The 13,954-nt window shown below is 46.9% G+C and overlaps 2 protein-coding genes across 3 annotated transcripts; one reads left to right on the top strand and one right to left on the bottom strand.

Moving 5' to 3' along the window:
• Positions 1-37: 37 nt before the first annotated feature.
• Positions 38-7,606, bottom strand: LOC101069869 (methionine aminopeptidase 1). Its single transcript, XM_029830429.1, has 11 exons — positions 7,471-7,606; positions 6,719-6,770; positions 6,488-6,597; positions 6,357-6,417; positions 3,421-3,512; positions 3,273-3,356; positions 2,861-2,999; positions 2,588-2,719; positions 2,056-2,199; positions 1,201-1,266; positions 38-1,125 (listed from the first exon to the last, which is right to left on the bottom strand). Exons 1-11 carry the CDS (start codon positions 7,585-7,587, stop codon positions 959-961), a joined length of 1,164 nt encoding a protein of 387 aa, XP_029686289.1. The 5' UTR covers positions 7,588-7,606; the 3' UTR covers positions 38-958.
• An 8-nt stretch (positions 7,607-7,614) lies between these two features.
• Positions 7,615-12,057, top strand: LOC101078733 (eukaryotic translation initiation factor 4E-like). Of its 2 annotated transcripts, none has more exons than XM_003978569.3 (7): positions 7,615-7,729; positions 8,707-8,810; positions 9,314-9,409; positions 9,503-9,566; positions 10,586-10,699; positions 11,256-11,395; positions 11,465-12,057. In XM_003978569.3, the coding sequence occupies exons 1-7, from the start codon at positions 7,634-7,636 to the stop codon at positions 11,577-11,579; spliced, it is 729 nt and encodes a 242-aa protein (XP_003978618.2). In that variant the 5' UTR covers positions 7,615-7,633; the 3' UTR covers positions 11,580-12,057. The 2 variants fall into 2 exon arrangements, with proteins under 2 accessions (XP_003978618.2, XP_029686324.1); XM_029830464.1 differs by lacking the exon at positions 7,615-7,729 and adding an exon at positions 8,444-8,488.
• Positions 12,058-13,954: the final 1,897 nt, after the last annotated feature.

The following is a 13,954-nucleotide window of genomic DNA, read 5'->3' as shown; positions in this document are numbered from 1 at the left end:
TTTTTTTTTTCATTGCTCAAAAACAAGTCTAGAAAGGTTAAAGCTCAAGGTCATCTTTAAAGGTGGGAACACAACACTGTCACTCAAACAAAGCTACAGAAGAGTCGTTTATTCCTTCACTGGGACGACTGGCGGCATCGGTCTCATTAGCACTGATGGAAATGGAGGAACTGGGATGAGGGAACACGTCGCTTAAAATAAGGCTCCATTTGCTGCATCTCCAGTCGAACAACAGACTTTTGGCACCCTGAATTCAATACTGTTTTACAGACATTCCACTTCTCCCTTCCTTCACACAACTGCAACTCATTAGGAAACCAGGAGTATGGAATCAAATTATGGGATAATAATTTCATCTGTGTTTATTAAAACACTGACGCCGGACACAAATCACCCGTCTCAACAAAGTCCTTCGACTCCGACCGATGTCCATCAAGAGTTGTGCTGCTCCATAAACAGCAAACATTTGACGGGACCATTTTCTACAGATTAACAGTAATTTGAGGCAAATTTGAAGCAAGGCTCTTCGTTAAGACAATTCTTTACCGTTTGCTAATATACGGCCTTCATTAGTTCCACTCCTTTTTGAAGAACTTTTATCAGACATGGACAGCAGATGAAATGGTGGCGGACTTGTCCTGGTGTCCACCGTCCAGACACCAACTCAGCAGCCGGTCTGGAGCGCCGAGGTGAAAGCAGGAACAACCTTCAGCTCATTCTCCTCAACAAAAGCTAAGAAATCTTTTCACATCTTCTTCAGTGAAGTGAATGACGAGTGTAATAAGACACATTCAGGTACTTTCATTGGAACTGACGAACCAGTTTTTAACTAAGATGGACGAGAGCCAGAGTGACACTGAGCTCCGGGGGTGACGGCTCCTGTTTTAGAGTGAGAGTGGGGGGGGGGGGGGCAGATGTGCTGGGGGTCTGTACGGAAAAGTCTGCTCCATGTGGAGTTCTACATTTGGCTCAGGAAATGAGCACGGCCGTTGTCCTCCAGGCGGCGGGTCAGGATTTCGCAGCCAGTCTCCGTGACCAGTAGAGTGTGTTCGAACTGGGCCGAGCGCTTCCCGTCCCTGGTCACCGCCGTCCAGCCGTCGGGCCACGTCTCATCCTGCCAGCCGCCTGCAACAGTACAGCCAACGGATCAAATAACCACATGACCTCAATGATGGCGGCACCGCTGCTGCTGCCCTTTACCTTCACATATCATTGGCTCGATGGTGAACACGTGACCGGGCTTCATGACTCCAACGGCTTTGTTTTCTGAGAGATAAATGGCACAGACGTCAGTTTGGAGGGTTAGGGTTAGTTAGGGTTAGGGTTAGAGAGGGTTAGGGTTAGAGAGGGTTAGGGTTAGAGAGGGTTAGGGTTAGCTGGGTTAGGGTTAGCTGAGTTAGGGTTAGAGAGGGTTAGGGTTAGCTGGGTTAGGGTGAGCTGGGTTAGGGTTAGAGAGGGTTAGGGTTAGGTGGGTGAGCTGGGTTAGGGTTAGAGAGGGTTAGGGTTAGGTGGGTTAGCTGGGTTAGGGTTAGAGAGGGTTAGCTGGGTTAGGGTTAGAGAGGGTTAGGGTTAGGTGGGTTAGGGTTAGAGAGGGTTAGCTGGGTTAGGGTTAGAGAGGGTTGGGGTTAGAGAGGGTTAGCTGGGTTAGAGAGGGTTGGGGTTAGAGAGGGTTAGCTGGGTTAGAGAGGGTTAGGGTTAGCTGGGTTAGAGAGGGTTAGGGTTAGCTGGGTTAGGGTTAGCTGGGTTAGGGTTAGAGAGGGTTAGGGTTAGCTGGGTTAGGGTTAGCTGGGTTAGGGTTAGAGAGGGTTAGGGTTAGCTGGGTTAGGGTTAGAGAGGGTTAGGGTTAGCTGGGTTAGGGTTAGAGAGGGTTAGCTGGGTTAGGGTTAGATGGGTTAGGGTTAGAGAGGGTTAGGGTTAGCTGGGTTATGGTTAGCTGGGTTAGGGTTAGAGAGGGTTAGGGTTAGCTGGGTTAGGGTTAGCTGGGTTAGGGTTAGAGAGGGTTAGGGTTAGCTGGGTTAGGGTTTGCTGGTAAATGGCTGGTAAACCTCAACTCACTGGCATAATGGGGGACATTCGGAGCTGTGTGGAAGAGCCGGTGGATGCCGTGGCCGCAGTAGCTCCGCACAACAGAGAAGCTGCTGGCCTGGGCATGCTTCTGGATGATGTTTCCTAATTCTCTGTAACGAACACCGGGCTTGACTGTTGAAGAGATGGTAATGAAGAGAGTCAAGAGGGCAAGATTGAATGATCTCTGCATTGAGTTCATGCTACTTTTAATCCAGGTTAGGTCCAAAACATCAGAATGCTGAGCAACAGAGGGTCTAATGCATCAAAACCTGTTTACATGTCCGACACATCTGAAATTTTGATAACTTATTTTAAAAGAGTGAAAATAAACCATTCAACCATTCTTAACCTGTCTAATGGCAGCGCCATCTGGTGGACAAAACACATGACAGCAGCTTAGTTTCCAAAAGAAATCGAGCACATCTCTGGAGTGACAATTACCTGTTTTCTCACACAGCAGCCATACGGAGTAAAAGTACCGTGGTGATCATTGTACAGGGAACATCTCTGACATTCCTACCAGAGTCGATGGCTTGCATGAGGCATTCGTATGTTGTCTGAACCAGCTTCTTTGCTTCTTCATCCACATCTCCAACAAAGAACGTTTCATTGAGGTCTCCATGGAAGCCATTGTGGTAGACCGTGATGTCAACTGCGTGAACAATGAAAGCGCTGATGTAACGTGTCACATTGACTCTGAACACAGGTCTGGATGATGATTAGAGAGTTTATTTTTCCACGTTGGCCCAGTCATCAGGCTTCGTCAAATTTGACTAAAAACTGGGAAGTGTACCATTGAGGATGTCTCCCTCCTGCAGGAGTCTTCTGTCTGGGATTCCGTGGCAGATGACCTCATTGACCGATGTACAGCACGATTTGGGAAAGTTATAATAGTTGAGGGGGGAGGGGTAACAGTTCCTCGCTGTACAGGCCTGAAAATGCAAGGCATGCTGGGTAAAGACACATTATTGACTCCTTCATAGTGAAGACGTGTCGGTCACAGTATGTCAGATCAGTATGCCTGTGATATTTTAGACAAGCTAACCGCAGTTGGACTGTCTGACAGCAGGGGGCGCTGAAACACCTCAGTTGTCAATAGCATCTTAATAAGTCTGTCATGGTTGGTTGGTTTTGCACTGCAGGAGATTCCACTGACATTCATGTGACTAACTCAAAGAAAATAGTGATTGCAAAAGGATAAATACCAGATGAACAGCGTGGTCAATCTCCTCTGTCGTGGTACCCGGCTTCACCATCATGGCTGCGATATCCAGAACCTCTCGAGCCAACTGCAAACCACATCAGAATCAACACAGAGGCTGCAAAGTCTTCACCAGCTCAAGGAATCCTCACCTTGCAAACGACCCTCATTCCTTCGATGTCGTCGGCAGACAGGGTCTTGATCTGTGACGTCCCCTTTAGGAACTGCTCGGACTCGGATATCCCTGAGGGAAGGACAGATCATCTTAGACCTGGATACCCACCGCTACTCCAAACACAGCAGCAGCTGACTGGACTGCTGAATGTGCTCTTCAAAGAAATGAATTTTGATTAGGTGACACTGAACCAGCTGGCAGGGAGGAAGCGGGAGGTGTCGCGACCTGTACTGGAGACATTTCTGATGAGAAATATAACACAAGCTAATCTTGGCTTTGTTACAGCGTCTCAACACGTTTCATTGCCTGGCTTCGCTTGTGCTTTAAAAGACACACGTGGGATCTGTCTTTGACGGTAGATTCCGTCTCACCCTAACCCTCCAGCAGAAGCAGCCAGCCATGCTGTTAGCAGCAGCTTCTGGGGTGGCCGCTGAGCTGACGCTGCTAATGCTAACAGTGCTGGTGAAGATGTATGACGTAGGATGAAACCAAGATAAAGTAGCTAAGCACAGGGGTTTAGAACTAGTTTTGCCAAAGGTTTTTTATTTTTTATTTAGTAACATAACAGGAGCACGCCACGAACCTGAGCAGTTGCCTAGCAACACAGACTTTCCAAAGGGCTGTATGAAACCTGTGTGGAACCATCATTTTCACTTTTACTCTGATGGTGCTGCTTAAAAAAACCCAGCGTATGAAAAAATTTACTGCAGAGCATTAGACTTGTGATCTGAAACAAGCAGCTGTGTGACCATAAAACATGAACCTGGAACAAATGCATCTGGGCCCCTAAAGAGACAGTAACCATGACGACACGGGGATAGATCTATGCACTCAGATGACTTGGATAGTGAGGTTGCCATGGCTGCACAATAAAAGACTAGCCCAGAGAAACAGACATAAACCAGCTTACTATTGTAGGCAAGCCTAACCCTAACCCTCTAACCCTAACCCAACCCTCTAACCTTAACCCCTAACCAACCCTAACCCTAACCCACTAACCCCTAACCCTCTAACCCTAACCAGCTTACTATTGTAGGCAAGCCTAACCCTAACCCTCTAACCCTAACCCAACCCTCTAACCTTAACCCCTAACCAACCCTAACTCTCTAACCCTAACCCTCTAACCCTAACCCAACCCTCTAACCTTAACCCCTAACCAACCCTAACTCTCTAACCCAGTGCTTCTCAATTATTTTCTGTTACGCCCCCCCTAGGAAGAAGAAAACATTTTTCGCCCCCCCCCCCCCCCGCCGTGACTATAATTAGTATCATTTGTCTATGAAATTGTTATAAGTACACCCCTGCATAACATTGTATCCTTATTAATATTAAAGAAAACAAAAAAAGAAAGAAATATAGACCAAAGCGGGATGATTGTTGCCAATATTTGGCACGTTTTTGCCGAAAAAACTCAAGCGGCTGATCAGCGTGACTGGGGTGTAATGTCTTTAAGTGAGGGTTAGGGTTAACCAGGGTTAGGGTTAACCAGGGTTAGGGTTATCAGCGTGACTGGGGTGTAATGTCTTTAAGTGAGGGTTAGGGTTAACCAGGGTTAGGGTTATCAGCGTGACTGGGGTGTAATGTCTTTAAGTGAGGGTTAGGGTTAACCAGGGTTAGGGTTAACCAGGGTTAGGGTTATCAGCGTGACTGGGGTGTAATGTCTTTAAGTGAGGGTTAGGGTTAACCACGGTTAGGGTTATCAGCGTGACTGGGGTGTAATGTCTTTAAGTGAGGGTTAGGGTTAACCAGGGTTAGGGTTAACCAGGGTTAGGGTTAACCAGGGTTAGGGTTATCAGCGTGCCTGGGGTGTAATGTCTTTAAGTGAGGCCTTCATTTATTTGGCTTCATGCTGTCCTGCCAACATTTTTAGACAGTAAACACACCGGTCTTTCCTCGTCTACCACCGTAGTCGCAGTGAAGCCAAGCGCTATAAATGCTTCGTCATATTTCCTCGTCTTAGCTTTCGGGAGACTTTCGTATGTCTCATTATCTCCGTCTCTCTCCGCCTTTCTTTTCATCACTGTTAAGTATTTTTTCATGCTGTCTCTTGGTGGTTTGTTCACTGCACTTCCTATCTCTTGCTCTGTGGTGTGTGCGCGCGGGATGTGCAATTACGGTACACTTTATTCTAGTACGGAAACCAAAAACAAAAAACATGTTCTCCGGGGTCACACGCGCCCCCCTGGCATCGCAACCCTAACCCTAACCCTAGCCCCACTATTTGAGAAGCACTGCTCTAACCCTAACCCACTAACCCTAAACCTAACCCTCTAACCCTAACCACTAACTCTAACCCTAACCACTAACCCTAACTCTCTAACCATAAACCCAAACCTTAATCAATAAAGCTGGTAACTCTGGTAACAACTGTGGATGTAAATTCAACCACACCAATTTTGACTGATCACCATATTGGAGTCATCTGGAGGATTGTTGCCATGACGGCCATTAGTCCAGTTGGATGTTAGTAGGCTAAACATCTGACTGGTTAGTCTCCTGATGTGATACAGGACAGAAGTGGTAGAACAAGACAGAGACGGAGGGGGGGGGGGGGACAAGGGAGAGGGAGGGAGGGAGAGAGAGGGAGGGAGGGAGGGAGGGAGAGAGAGAGGGAGGGAAGGGAGGGAGAGAGAGAGAAGGAGAGAGGGAGTTCCCTCTGGTTACCTTGTCCCTAGCTTAGCTTGCTAGCCAGCCATGTCCCAGACAGGAGTTCCCTCTGGTTACCTTGTCCCTAGCTTAGCTTGCTAGCTAGCCAGCCTGATAATGTCTTCTTCCCTTTCTACCCAAAGATGCTCAGTTTCCAATAGGCTGGTTTACGTTCTTTTTCTGGGTCAGCGTTGCTATTCAGGAGGAGCCGTGTGTGTTTGGCTCATCAGCCCTTATGCTAAAATGCTAAATTGATCACACGGGTACCTCTGGGATGATCAGCATAGTCGGGTCTCTGGATGTCGCTGGGCACAGGCCTCATTGGAGTCTACAAGAAGGTGAAGAATTAAATGATTCAATTCAAGCTGGTAATAAAAGAGGGATTTACGAGGACATACCAACGGGTAGTGAGGACGTAATCTTCCCGTGTAGCGGTAGCCTGGCCACGGATCGGTGGTCATGTCCCGCTCCAGACAGTTCTTAGACTCATTCTGGTTCTTTTCTTCCTCTGACAAAACACAGAAACAGTCCTGACACCACCGGACCCATTCACAATCATCCCAACGTGCTCCTCGGAGGTTCCAGCCAGACTCCCGTCCCCACGGAGCCTCCGTGAAGGTGATACCTACTTGCTTTTTTGTGTAGCAACTTGTGAGATGCCCAGCTTCCTTTGAAACATTCCTGAAAATGGAAACAAAGATGCTCAAACATTCTGGCCCTGATTTGGCTCGATAAAATACAGAAGAACAAACTCTTCACAAATGAAAGGGACTGAATGAGTGTTGCACAAATACACCCAACCAAGAAATGTACAAAAGAGCTGACAGTTGGTGACAGTCGGTGGGAGTCGGCGAGAGTCGGTGCTGAACACCGGCGAATCAGCTGGAAATCAGTTTTAAAGCGACACATTTTTGATTAAAGTCGGATCGACGTCCCATAATTAAACATCATGACACCAAGGTGAGCCTTGCCTTCATTATCTCAGTAATACTTTACTTTTAAATTTCAGGACGTCGCATTAGAAAGCACTTTCTACACACAGACTTTGCTGTTATTAGGGAACTTGGTACTAAAACCTTTACTTCTTACGGTTGCATCACAAGCTAACCACGCAACAGTTAGCTAGCCGGGTTTGCTCGGCCTGCTCGTCACAAACATCCATGTTTGCAGACACGGCTTCAATGATTCGTGCACGTTTGTAGAACATTCCAGGGCGAGGAAGCATCTGTTGCCGCAGAGCGAATGTATTATTAGAGCTTTACCAAACTCGCCCAGCTAGCATGGCAGCTAGCATGACAGCTAGCAGCTCAGCGATGACAGGGCCCCAACTGGGGGCTCGAGCGACCTTTAAGGCGGCTACTGTGCAAAAAACCAGCGGTACCTGAGAACAGAAGTAGGAGCCTTGGATGCCCAGCTTGATACACGTGGGACACTGCAGTTTGGCGTCCCTGCTGCAGCCTTCTGTCTCACACTCCCGTCGAGCTTCGGTGCTCGCCATGCCGCCGTCGGGAGGGTGCTTGCCGGCCAGTGACGCCACACGGCGCATGTGCACCGCGGGCCCGTCACATTGCGCAGTTCGGTCCAATGAACAGAAACTTTTCTTGCTTCCACAGATTTGTAAGATGGCGACCGCCGAACCGGTGAGTACTTGTATATTCAAACTTTTTCACTGTTTCTGTAATCACAGGCCGACCATCCGCAATGACTGGAGGCACCAGTCACCGATATAATATTCACATTTTCAGCTTTCACTAGTTTTAAGTTTGCCTTCTTTTGCCGCGGCTTACGCGTGTCAGAGGAATGTTGGTGAATGGAGAACTAAGTTCCAGGCTGACACCATGACCAACCGGAATGCCGTTAACCTTTGCGGGGACAGTCGCTCCAAGTCCTCCTACAAAAGTTCCCAAAGGTTGATTCATCGTAGTTTGTAATCCAACGTGCCCATCTTGATGCCATTTATTATGCATCGCTATTGTTGTTATCTTATCTATACGTTTGGCGAGTAAAACAGCCCGTTAAAAACAAAAGCATATCTAATTTGTCATGATTCATATTGCTCCCTGCTGACCTTTAATGTTAGCCGGTTGCTTGCTAACGCTTGTGAAGCGGCTTGACTGTTCACAAGAATCACTGTAAAAATACATGCTGGATTCAGGGGATTGCTTTGTTTGTTTGTTTGTTAGCATTGTGGAACTTAGAACCGGTTGTTTGTTCTGACTGGATAGAGATGTAGTTGATAAATAGCTTCAGAACAAATGCAGCCACGCGTGACTACAAATGAGTAAAAGTTAGTCTCAACAGCCAATCGCGTTAGCTAATGATAGCAGTTTAGTCAGCTAGCAAATATTAGCTTCACGTCACAAGCAAATATGGTCCAGATGTTCTGTCGTATAACACGGGTACACCACAAAGGAACCTTTTACCTTTGAAGTTCACGCTTTTTTTTATTATTCTACAGTATATTGTTATTTCTTGTGTGAAAAGGAAGTCTGTTTTCTGTCAAACTTTAGGCTTTCACTTTCCCAGTATTGGCACATTCTGTTCTTCGTTCCTCCGTGGGGCTTTTAGACCACAATTAGGAAGCATGTTGCCCCCCTGATAGTGATGTTATTTGTAGGAACCCAGCCCAAATCTCTCCCAACCTGAGGAAGAAGAAACTGGAGAGACTGGCCAAGAGTTGGTGAGACCAGATCCCTACATCAAACACCCTCTCCAAAACAGGTTAGTGGATCCTGCACGATAGAAGGGTTAGGGTTAGTTAGGGTTAGAGGTAAGTTAAACGATCAGGGTGCAGACCAAGCAGTGAAGGATGAGCAGGTGCACATGAGCAGACTGGAATCGTGGAATCCAAATGGTTTGATTCTACCCGTGTGGCAGTTGTGGACGGGTAGTTAAGTGTGACATGGACATTGTCAGGTTAATGGCGGGGATGCCGCTAGTGTTGCTGTAATGTAGCCTGGTTGGCCTAACCCTAACCCTTGAGAGGGTGTACAGATTGCTCACTGTCATCGGGGTCACCTGCTGTGCCACCGTCATTTTGACTAGTATGCAGGTAGTAACCCTAACCCTAACCCATCTGTCCTGGTTTTAGCGGGTGGTGCTGGAATGTAACAGCCCCCTGCTTGATTTGCACAACATGAATGATGGCAGACTTGATTCATTTGTGCCTGCCTGCCTTTGTTCACCTCATTTGAAGGCAAATGTCTTCTCTTTCCTCCCAACAGATGGTCTCTGTGGTTCTTCAAGAATGACAAGAGCAAAACATGGCAGGCAAACCTGCGGCTCATCTCTAAATTTGACACCGTTGAAGATTTTTGGGCGTAAGGAGCAATAAATCTGACAAGTCCTAGGAAGCAGCAAACCATTCAGCAGTTTTTTTCCATTCTGTTCATGCGGTGCTTCGTTTATTTTAGCCTCTACAACCACATTCAGTTGTCGAGCAACCTCATGTCGGGCTGCGATTACTCTCTCTTTAAGGTGAGTCCAGAGTTCTTATTCACTCAAAGATAAATCTCTTCTTTTGGGTTGCTGTGAGAGATGAAATCCCAAAGGAAACCGTTTCTCTTGGAGCTTCCTCTGGTCCCGATTCTCTTTTTGTTCTTGGGGATGTGCAGATAAATCAGCTGCTTCAGTGCTAAGCTAACGCAGATAAGCAAAGGTGTCTCAGAAGTAATGTTTCATTCAATTCACGGGTTTTAACCCTTTTTATGAAGCCATTCCCCACATCTGAGATATACTTTACTTAAGTTCACAATCAAAGCGGACCTTAATGACTCACACAAACCCTTCGTTTTGCCTGCTGCGTCACCACGGTAACATACGCTGCTAAAGACATACAGCTTTGTGGGACGAGGTTCTGATTTATTACTTTTCCATTTTGTCACTGTTTGGTTCCAATATTTATTTATTTTTAATTGAGTCATTAAACCACATGGATGATTATTAATATTACCAGGTGCTGTTCAAGCAGTCTTCCCATCATTCCACCTGGATTAGGGTTAGAGTTAGGTTAGGGTTAGAGGGTTAGAGGTTTAGGGAGCAGAGGGGTTAGGGTTAGTGGTTAGAGTTAGGGTTAGGGTTAGGGAGCAGAGGGGTTAGGGTTAGGGGTTAGAGTTGGGTTAGGGTTAGAGGGTTAGGGAGCAGAGGGGTTAGGGGTTAGGTTTAGGGAGCAGAGGGGTTAGGGTTAGGGGTTAGAGTTGGGTTAGGGTTAGAGGGTTAGGGAGCAGAGGGGTTAGGGTTATGGTTAGGGAGCAGAGGGGTTAGTGGTTAGAGTTAGGGTTAGGGAGCAGAGGGGTTAGGGTTAGGTTTAGGGAGCAGAGGGGGTTAGGGGCAGAGGGGTTAGGGAGCAGAGGGGTTAGGGTTAGAGGGTTAGACCTCAGTCATGCTAGTTCGGGTTAGGGGTTAGACCTCAGTCATGGGTCCCTAACCCTAACCCTCATTGAGGTCCCGCTCAGCTGCTTCTGCATTTGTCTTGACCCTTTGCATCCATGTTGTAGGATGAAATTGAGCCGATGTGGGAGGACGAGAGGAACAAGCGCGGCGGACGCTGGCTGATCACACTCAACAAGCAGCAGAGGAGATTCGACCTGGACCGCTTTTGGTTGGAGACTGTAGGTTTGATCACACCTCCTCAGCTCCTGACGTGAACTTTCCTGCTAATCTGAGGGCAGAAGTGTTGAAGTGATGTCAGGTTTTTAACCCTGAAATTCAGAGCATCCTCACAACCCCGAGTCTAAAAGCTCCTGTTATATTCTGTTTATAGGCACTTCTGACTAGTTTTTGTGACACTAAATCAGTTGCAGACATGCTATTGTTCAAATTCTATATTAGGAAATGCTGTTATAGGGTGATTGGCATTTTTCATGTGGAATGTGCAAACTACAAAGCAGACCATGCTAAAAAAGGCTGACGAAGGTTAAACAACTGTGAGAATAGCTTTTGTACACTCGGTGGTGTTATTTTCCAACTAACCCAACCCTAGCTTAACCCTAACCCTTGAATGCAACACTTTGTCATCAAACCATGCAATGCAGGTTAGCAAAAAGACCAAATGGCTTCATATGAGCACAAACACATTAGGAGCCATTAAGCTTTAAAAAAGGCTCGATACCATCCATCTTTCCTTTGGTTGGTTTCCTTTCTGGCTGATGACCAACTGTTTTGCAGCTCCTGTGTTTGGTCGGTGAGGCCTTTGATGACTACAGCGACGATGTGTGTGGAGCCGTGGTCAATGTCCGTGCGAAAGGAGATAAAATAGCCATCTGGACAGCAAACTACGAGAACCGGGACGCTGTGACGCACATCGGGTGAGACGTCTTTCCGTTTGCCGTAAACCCGTAAAGCCCGCTGTGATGCTAACCCTAACCCTTTTCCAGGAGAGTTTACAAGGAACGCCTGGGCCTTCCCATGAAGATGACAATTGGCTACCAGTGTCACGCCGACACGGCCACAAAGAGCGGCTCCACCACCAAGAACAAATATGTGGTTTAAAGCGTGCCAACGTGCCTCTTCCCTTTCCTCGTCTTATTTGTTGCCGGTGCATATTGTTTACTCTGCGGAAAGCAATCTGGAGGACGCAGCGGTCCAGGACTTCATGCCAGGTGTTTCCAGAACCTTCCCGGGACATGAACAGGAAACGAGATCTTCCAAAACACTAACAATCAGAGGTATTAACATTGGAGGAGACATAGAGGGCGACATACTCTAGAAACCTCTTGCTTTTTTTAATTCAGGGAAGCTAAAAGTGCAAACAAAGTGTGTTCCTCCCATTTTCTACAGCGCCGTTTTGCTGAAATCCTAAATAACATTAAACTCTTTTAATTTATTATTGATTTGCCTGCATTTTATTAGATTAGACCTTTGTTTTATGCTTTGCCTTGAGCTGTTGCACGTTATCAAAATTTACAGTATTTCTTGATGCCTATTCATGAGTGTTAATATAATTATTAAAACATTTGTTTTGCAATTATTACGTCTCCCATGGTCACAGTTCTTCCAGCCTGTTAATGGTCCGCAGCCCCCCCACCATCAGCAGCAGTCCGACATTAGATCTCTGAAAACGTCGTTATAAAGAAAGAACGTGAAAAGGGTTAGAGTCAGGGTTACATTGGAAGTGTTAGGGTTAGTAGGGTTAGGGTTACATTGGAAGGGTTAGTAGGGTTAGGGTTACATTGGAGGGGTTAGGGTTAGTAGGGTTAGGGTTACATTGGAAGGGTTAGTAGGGTTAGGGTTACATTGGAAGGGTTAGGGTTAGTAGGGTTAGGGTTACATTGGAAGGGTTAGGGTTGGAGTGGTTAGGGTTAGGGTTACATTGGAGGGGTTAGGGTTAGTAGGGTTAGGGTTACATTGGAGGGGTTAGGGTTAGTAGGGTTAGGGTTACATTGGAAGGGTTAGTAGGGTTAGGGTTACATTGGAGGGGTTAGGGTTAGTAGGGTTAGGGTTACATTGGAGGGGTTAGTAGGGTTAGGGTTACATTGGAAGGGTTAGGGTTAGTAGGGTTAGGGTTACATTGGAGGAGTTAGGGTTAGTAGGGTTAGGGTTACATTGGAAGGGTTAGTAGGGTTGGGTTAGGGTTAGTAGGGTTAGGCTTACATTGGAGGGGTGAGGGTTAGTAGGGTTACATTAGAAGGGTTAGGGTTACATTGGAAGGGTTAGGGCTAATTAACAGGGTTAGGGTTACATTGGAAGGGTTAGGGTTACATTGGAGGGGTTAGGGTTAGTAGGGTTGGGTTAGGGTTAGTAGGGTTAGTAGGGTTGGGTTAGGGTTAGGGTTACATTGGAGGGGTTAGGGTTAGTAGGGTTGGGTTAGGGTTACATTGGAAGGGTTAGTAGGGTTAGGGTTAGGGTTACATTGGAGGGGTTAGGGTTAGTAGGGTTGGGTTAGTAGGGTTAGGGTTGGTTGGGTTAGGGTTACATTGGAGGGGTTAGGGTTAGTAGGGTTAGGATTACATTGGAAGGTTAGGGTTAGTAGGTTAGGATTACATTGGAAGGGTTAGTAGGGTTGGGTTAGGGTTAGTAGGGTTAGGGTTACATTGGAGGGGTTAGTAGGGTTAGGGTTACATTGGAAGGGTTAGTAGGGTTAGGGTTACATTGGAGGGGTTAGGGTTAGTAGGGTTAGGATTACATTGGAAGGTGAGCATTCTGGGTTGGTTGGCACCTTTGGAGAATGGGAATCCAGCACATCAAACGGCAGCACTTTTCCGAGGGAAGGGCTTCCACAGCAACATGTGGGAACTGACCCGGCCAAGCATGATGCCGATGTGGCGTCATGGCGACTGGGGTGTGGCCTGTGGTAGTGACCTTTAAAGGCCAGATCATCCATCATGTAAATCCGCAGCTAATTGATAAGTAAAATGCTAATTTATCCAATTCATCAGAGTTGGCCTCCCAGGTCATATGGCCGCCATGTGAGGTGTATTTTGATAATTGGTCAACTTTCAATACATTTGCCATATTTTTTCTTCCTCACTTGGCTCATCTGCCAACAAAATTCATTGAATTAGTTGTTCCTGAATGAAATCTGAACCTGGTAACTTCTTAATGAAATCTTATTGCTGCTGTCCGGTGTCGATGCTGTAGAATGCCAGACTTTGCTTCTGCCCACATTCAAGCACTTATCCAGTTTTAATGTTTCCTGTTATAAATAAAAAGACACCAAACTTCCCATTTTGTCCTGACAGGTCACCACAAGGCCACCGACACACTCACTTTATTAAGAGGGTGAGGAGAGGAGAGGAGAGGAGAGGGAGAGGAGAGGAGAGGAGAGGAGAGGAGAGGAGAGGAGAGGAAGGAGGAGGAGAGGAGAGGGAGGAGAGGAGGGGGGGAGAGGAGAGGAGAGGAGAGGAGGGGGAGAGGAGAGGAGAGGA

The sequence above is a fragment of the Takifugu rubripes genome, chromosome 2, assembly GCF_901000725.2.
Source record: "Takifugu rubripes chromosome 2, fTakRub1.2, whole genome shotgun sequence".
In the NCBI taxonomy this organism is placed as follows: Eukaryota; Metazoa; Chordata; class Actinopteri; order Tetraodontiformes; family Tetraodontidae; genus Takifugu; species Takifugu rubripes.
This window is presented reverse-complemented; position numbering and strand designations above follow the sequence as displayed.

Excerpts from the sequence above, each read along its gene's own strand:
- LOC101078733 (XM_003978569.3), top strand. The coding sequence starts at position 7,634 with ATGTGCACCGCGGGCCCGTCACATTGCGCAGTTCGGTCCAATGAACAG. Across the intron at positions 9,567-10,585 it reads GCGATTACTCTCTCTTTAAG|GATGAAATTGAGCCGATGTG; the intron begins GTGAGTCCAGAG and ends TCCATGTTGTAG. Across the intron at positions 10,700-11,255 it reads ACCGCTTTTGGTTGGAGACT|CTCCTGTGTTTGGTCGGTGA; the intron begins GTAGGTTTGATC and ends ACTGTTTTGCAG.
- LOC101069869 (XM_029830429.1), bottom strand. The coding sequence starts at position 7,587 with ATGGCGAGCACCGAAGCTCGACGGGAGTGTGAGACAGAAGGCTGCAGC. Across the intron at positions 3,357-3,420 it reads GAATGAGGGTCGTTTGCAAG|TTGGCTCGAGAGGTTCTGGA; the intron begins GTGAGGATTCCT and ends TGTGGTTTGCAG. Across the intron at positions 1,267-2,055 it reads GAATGTCCCCCATTATGCCA|AAAACAAAGCCGTTGGAGTC; the intron begins GTGAGTTGAGGT and ends TTTATCTCTCAG.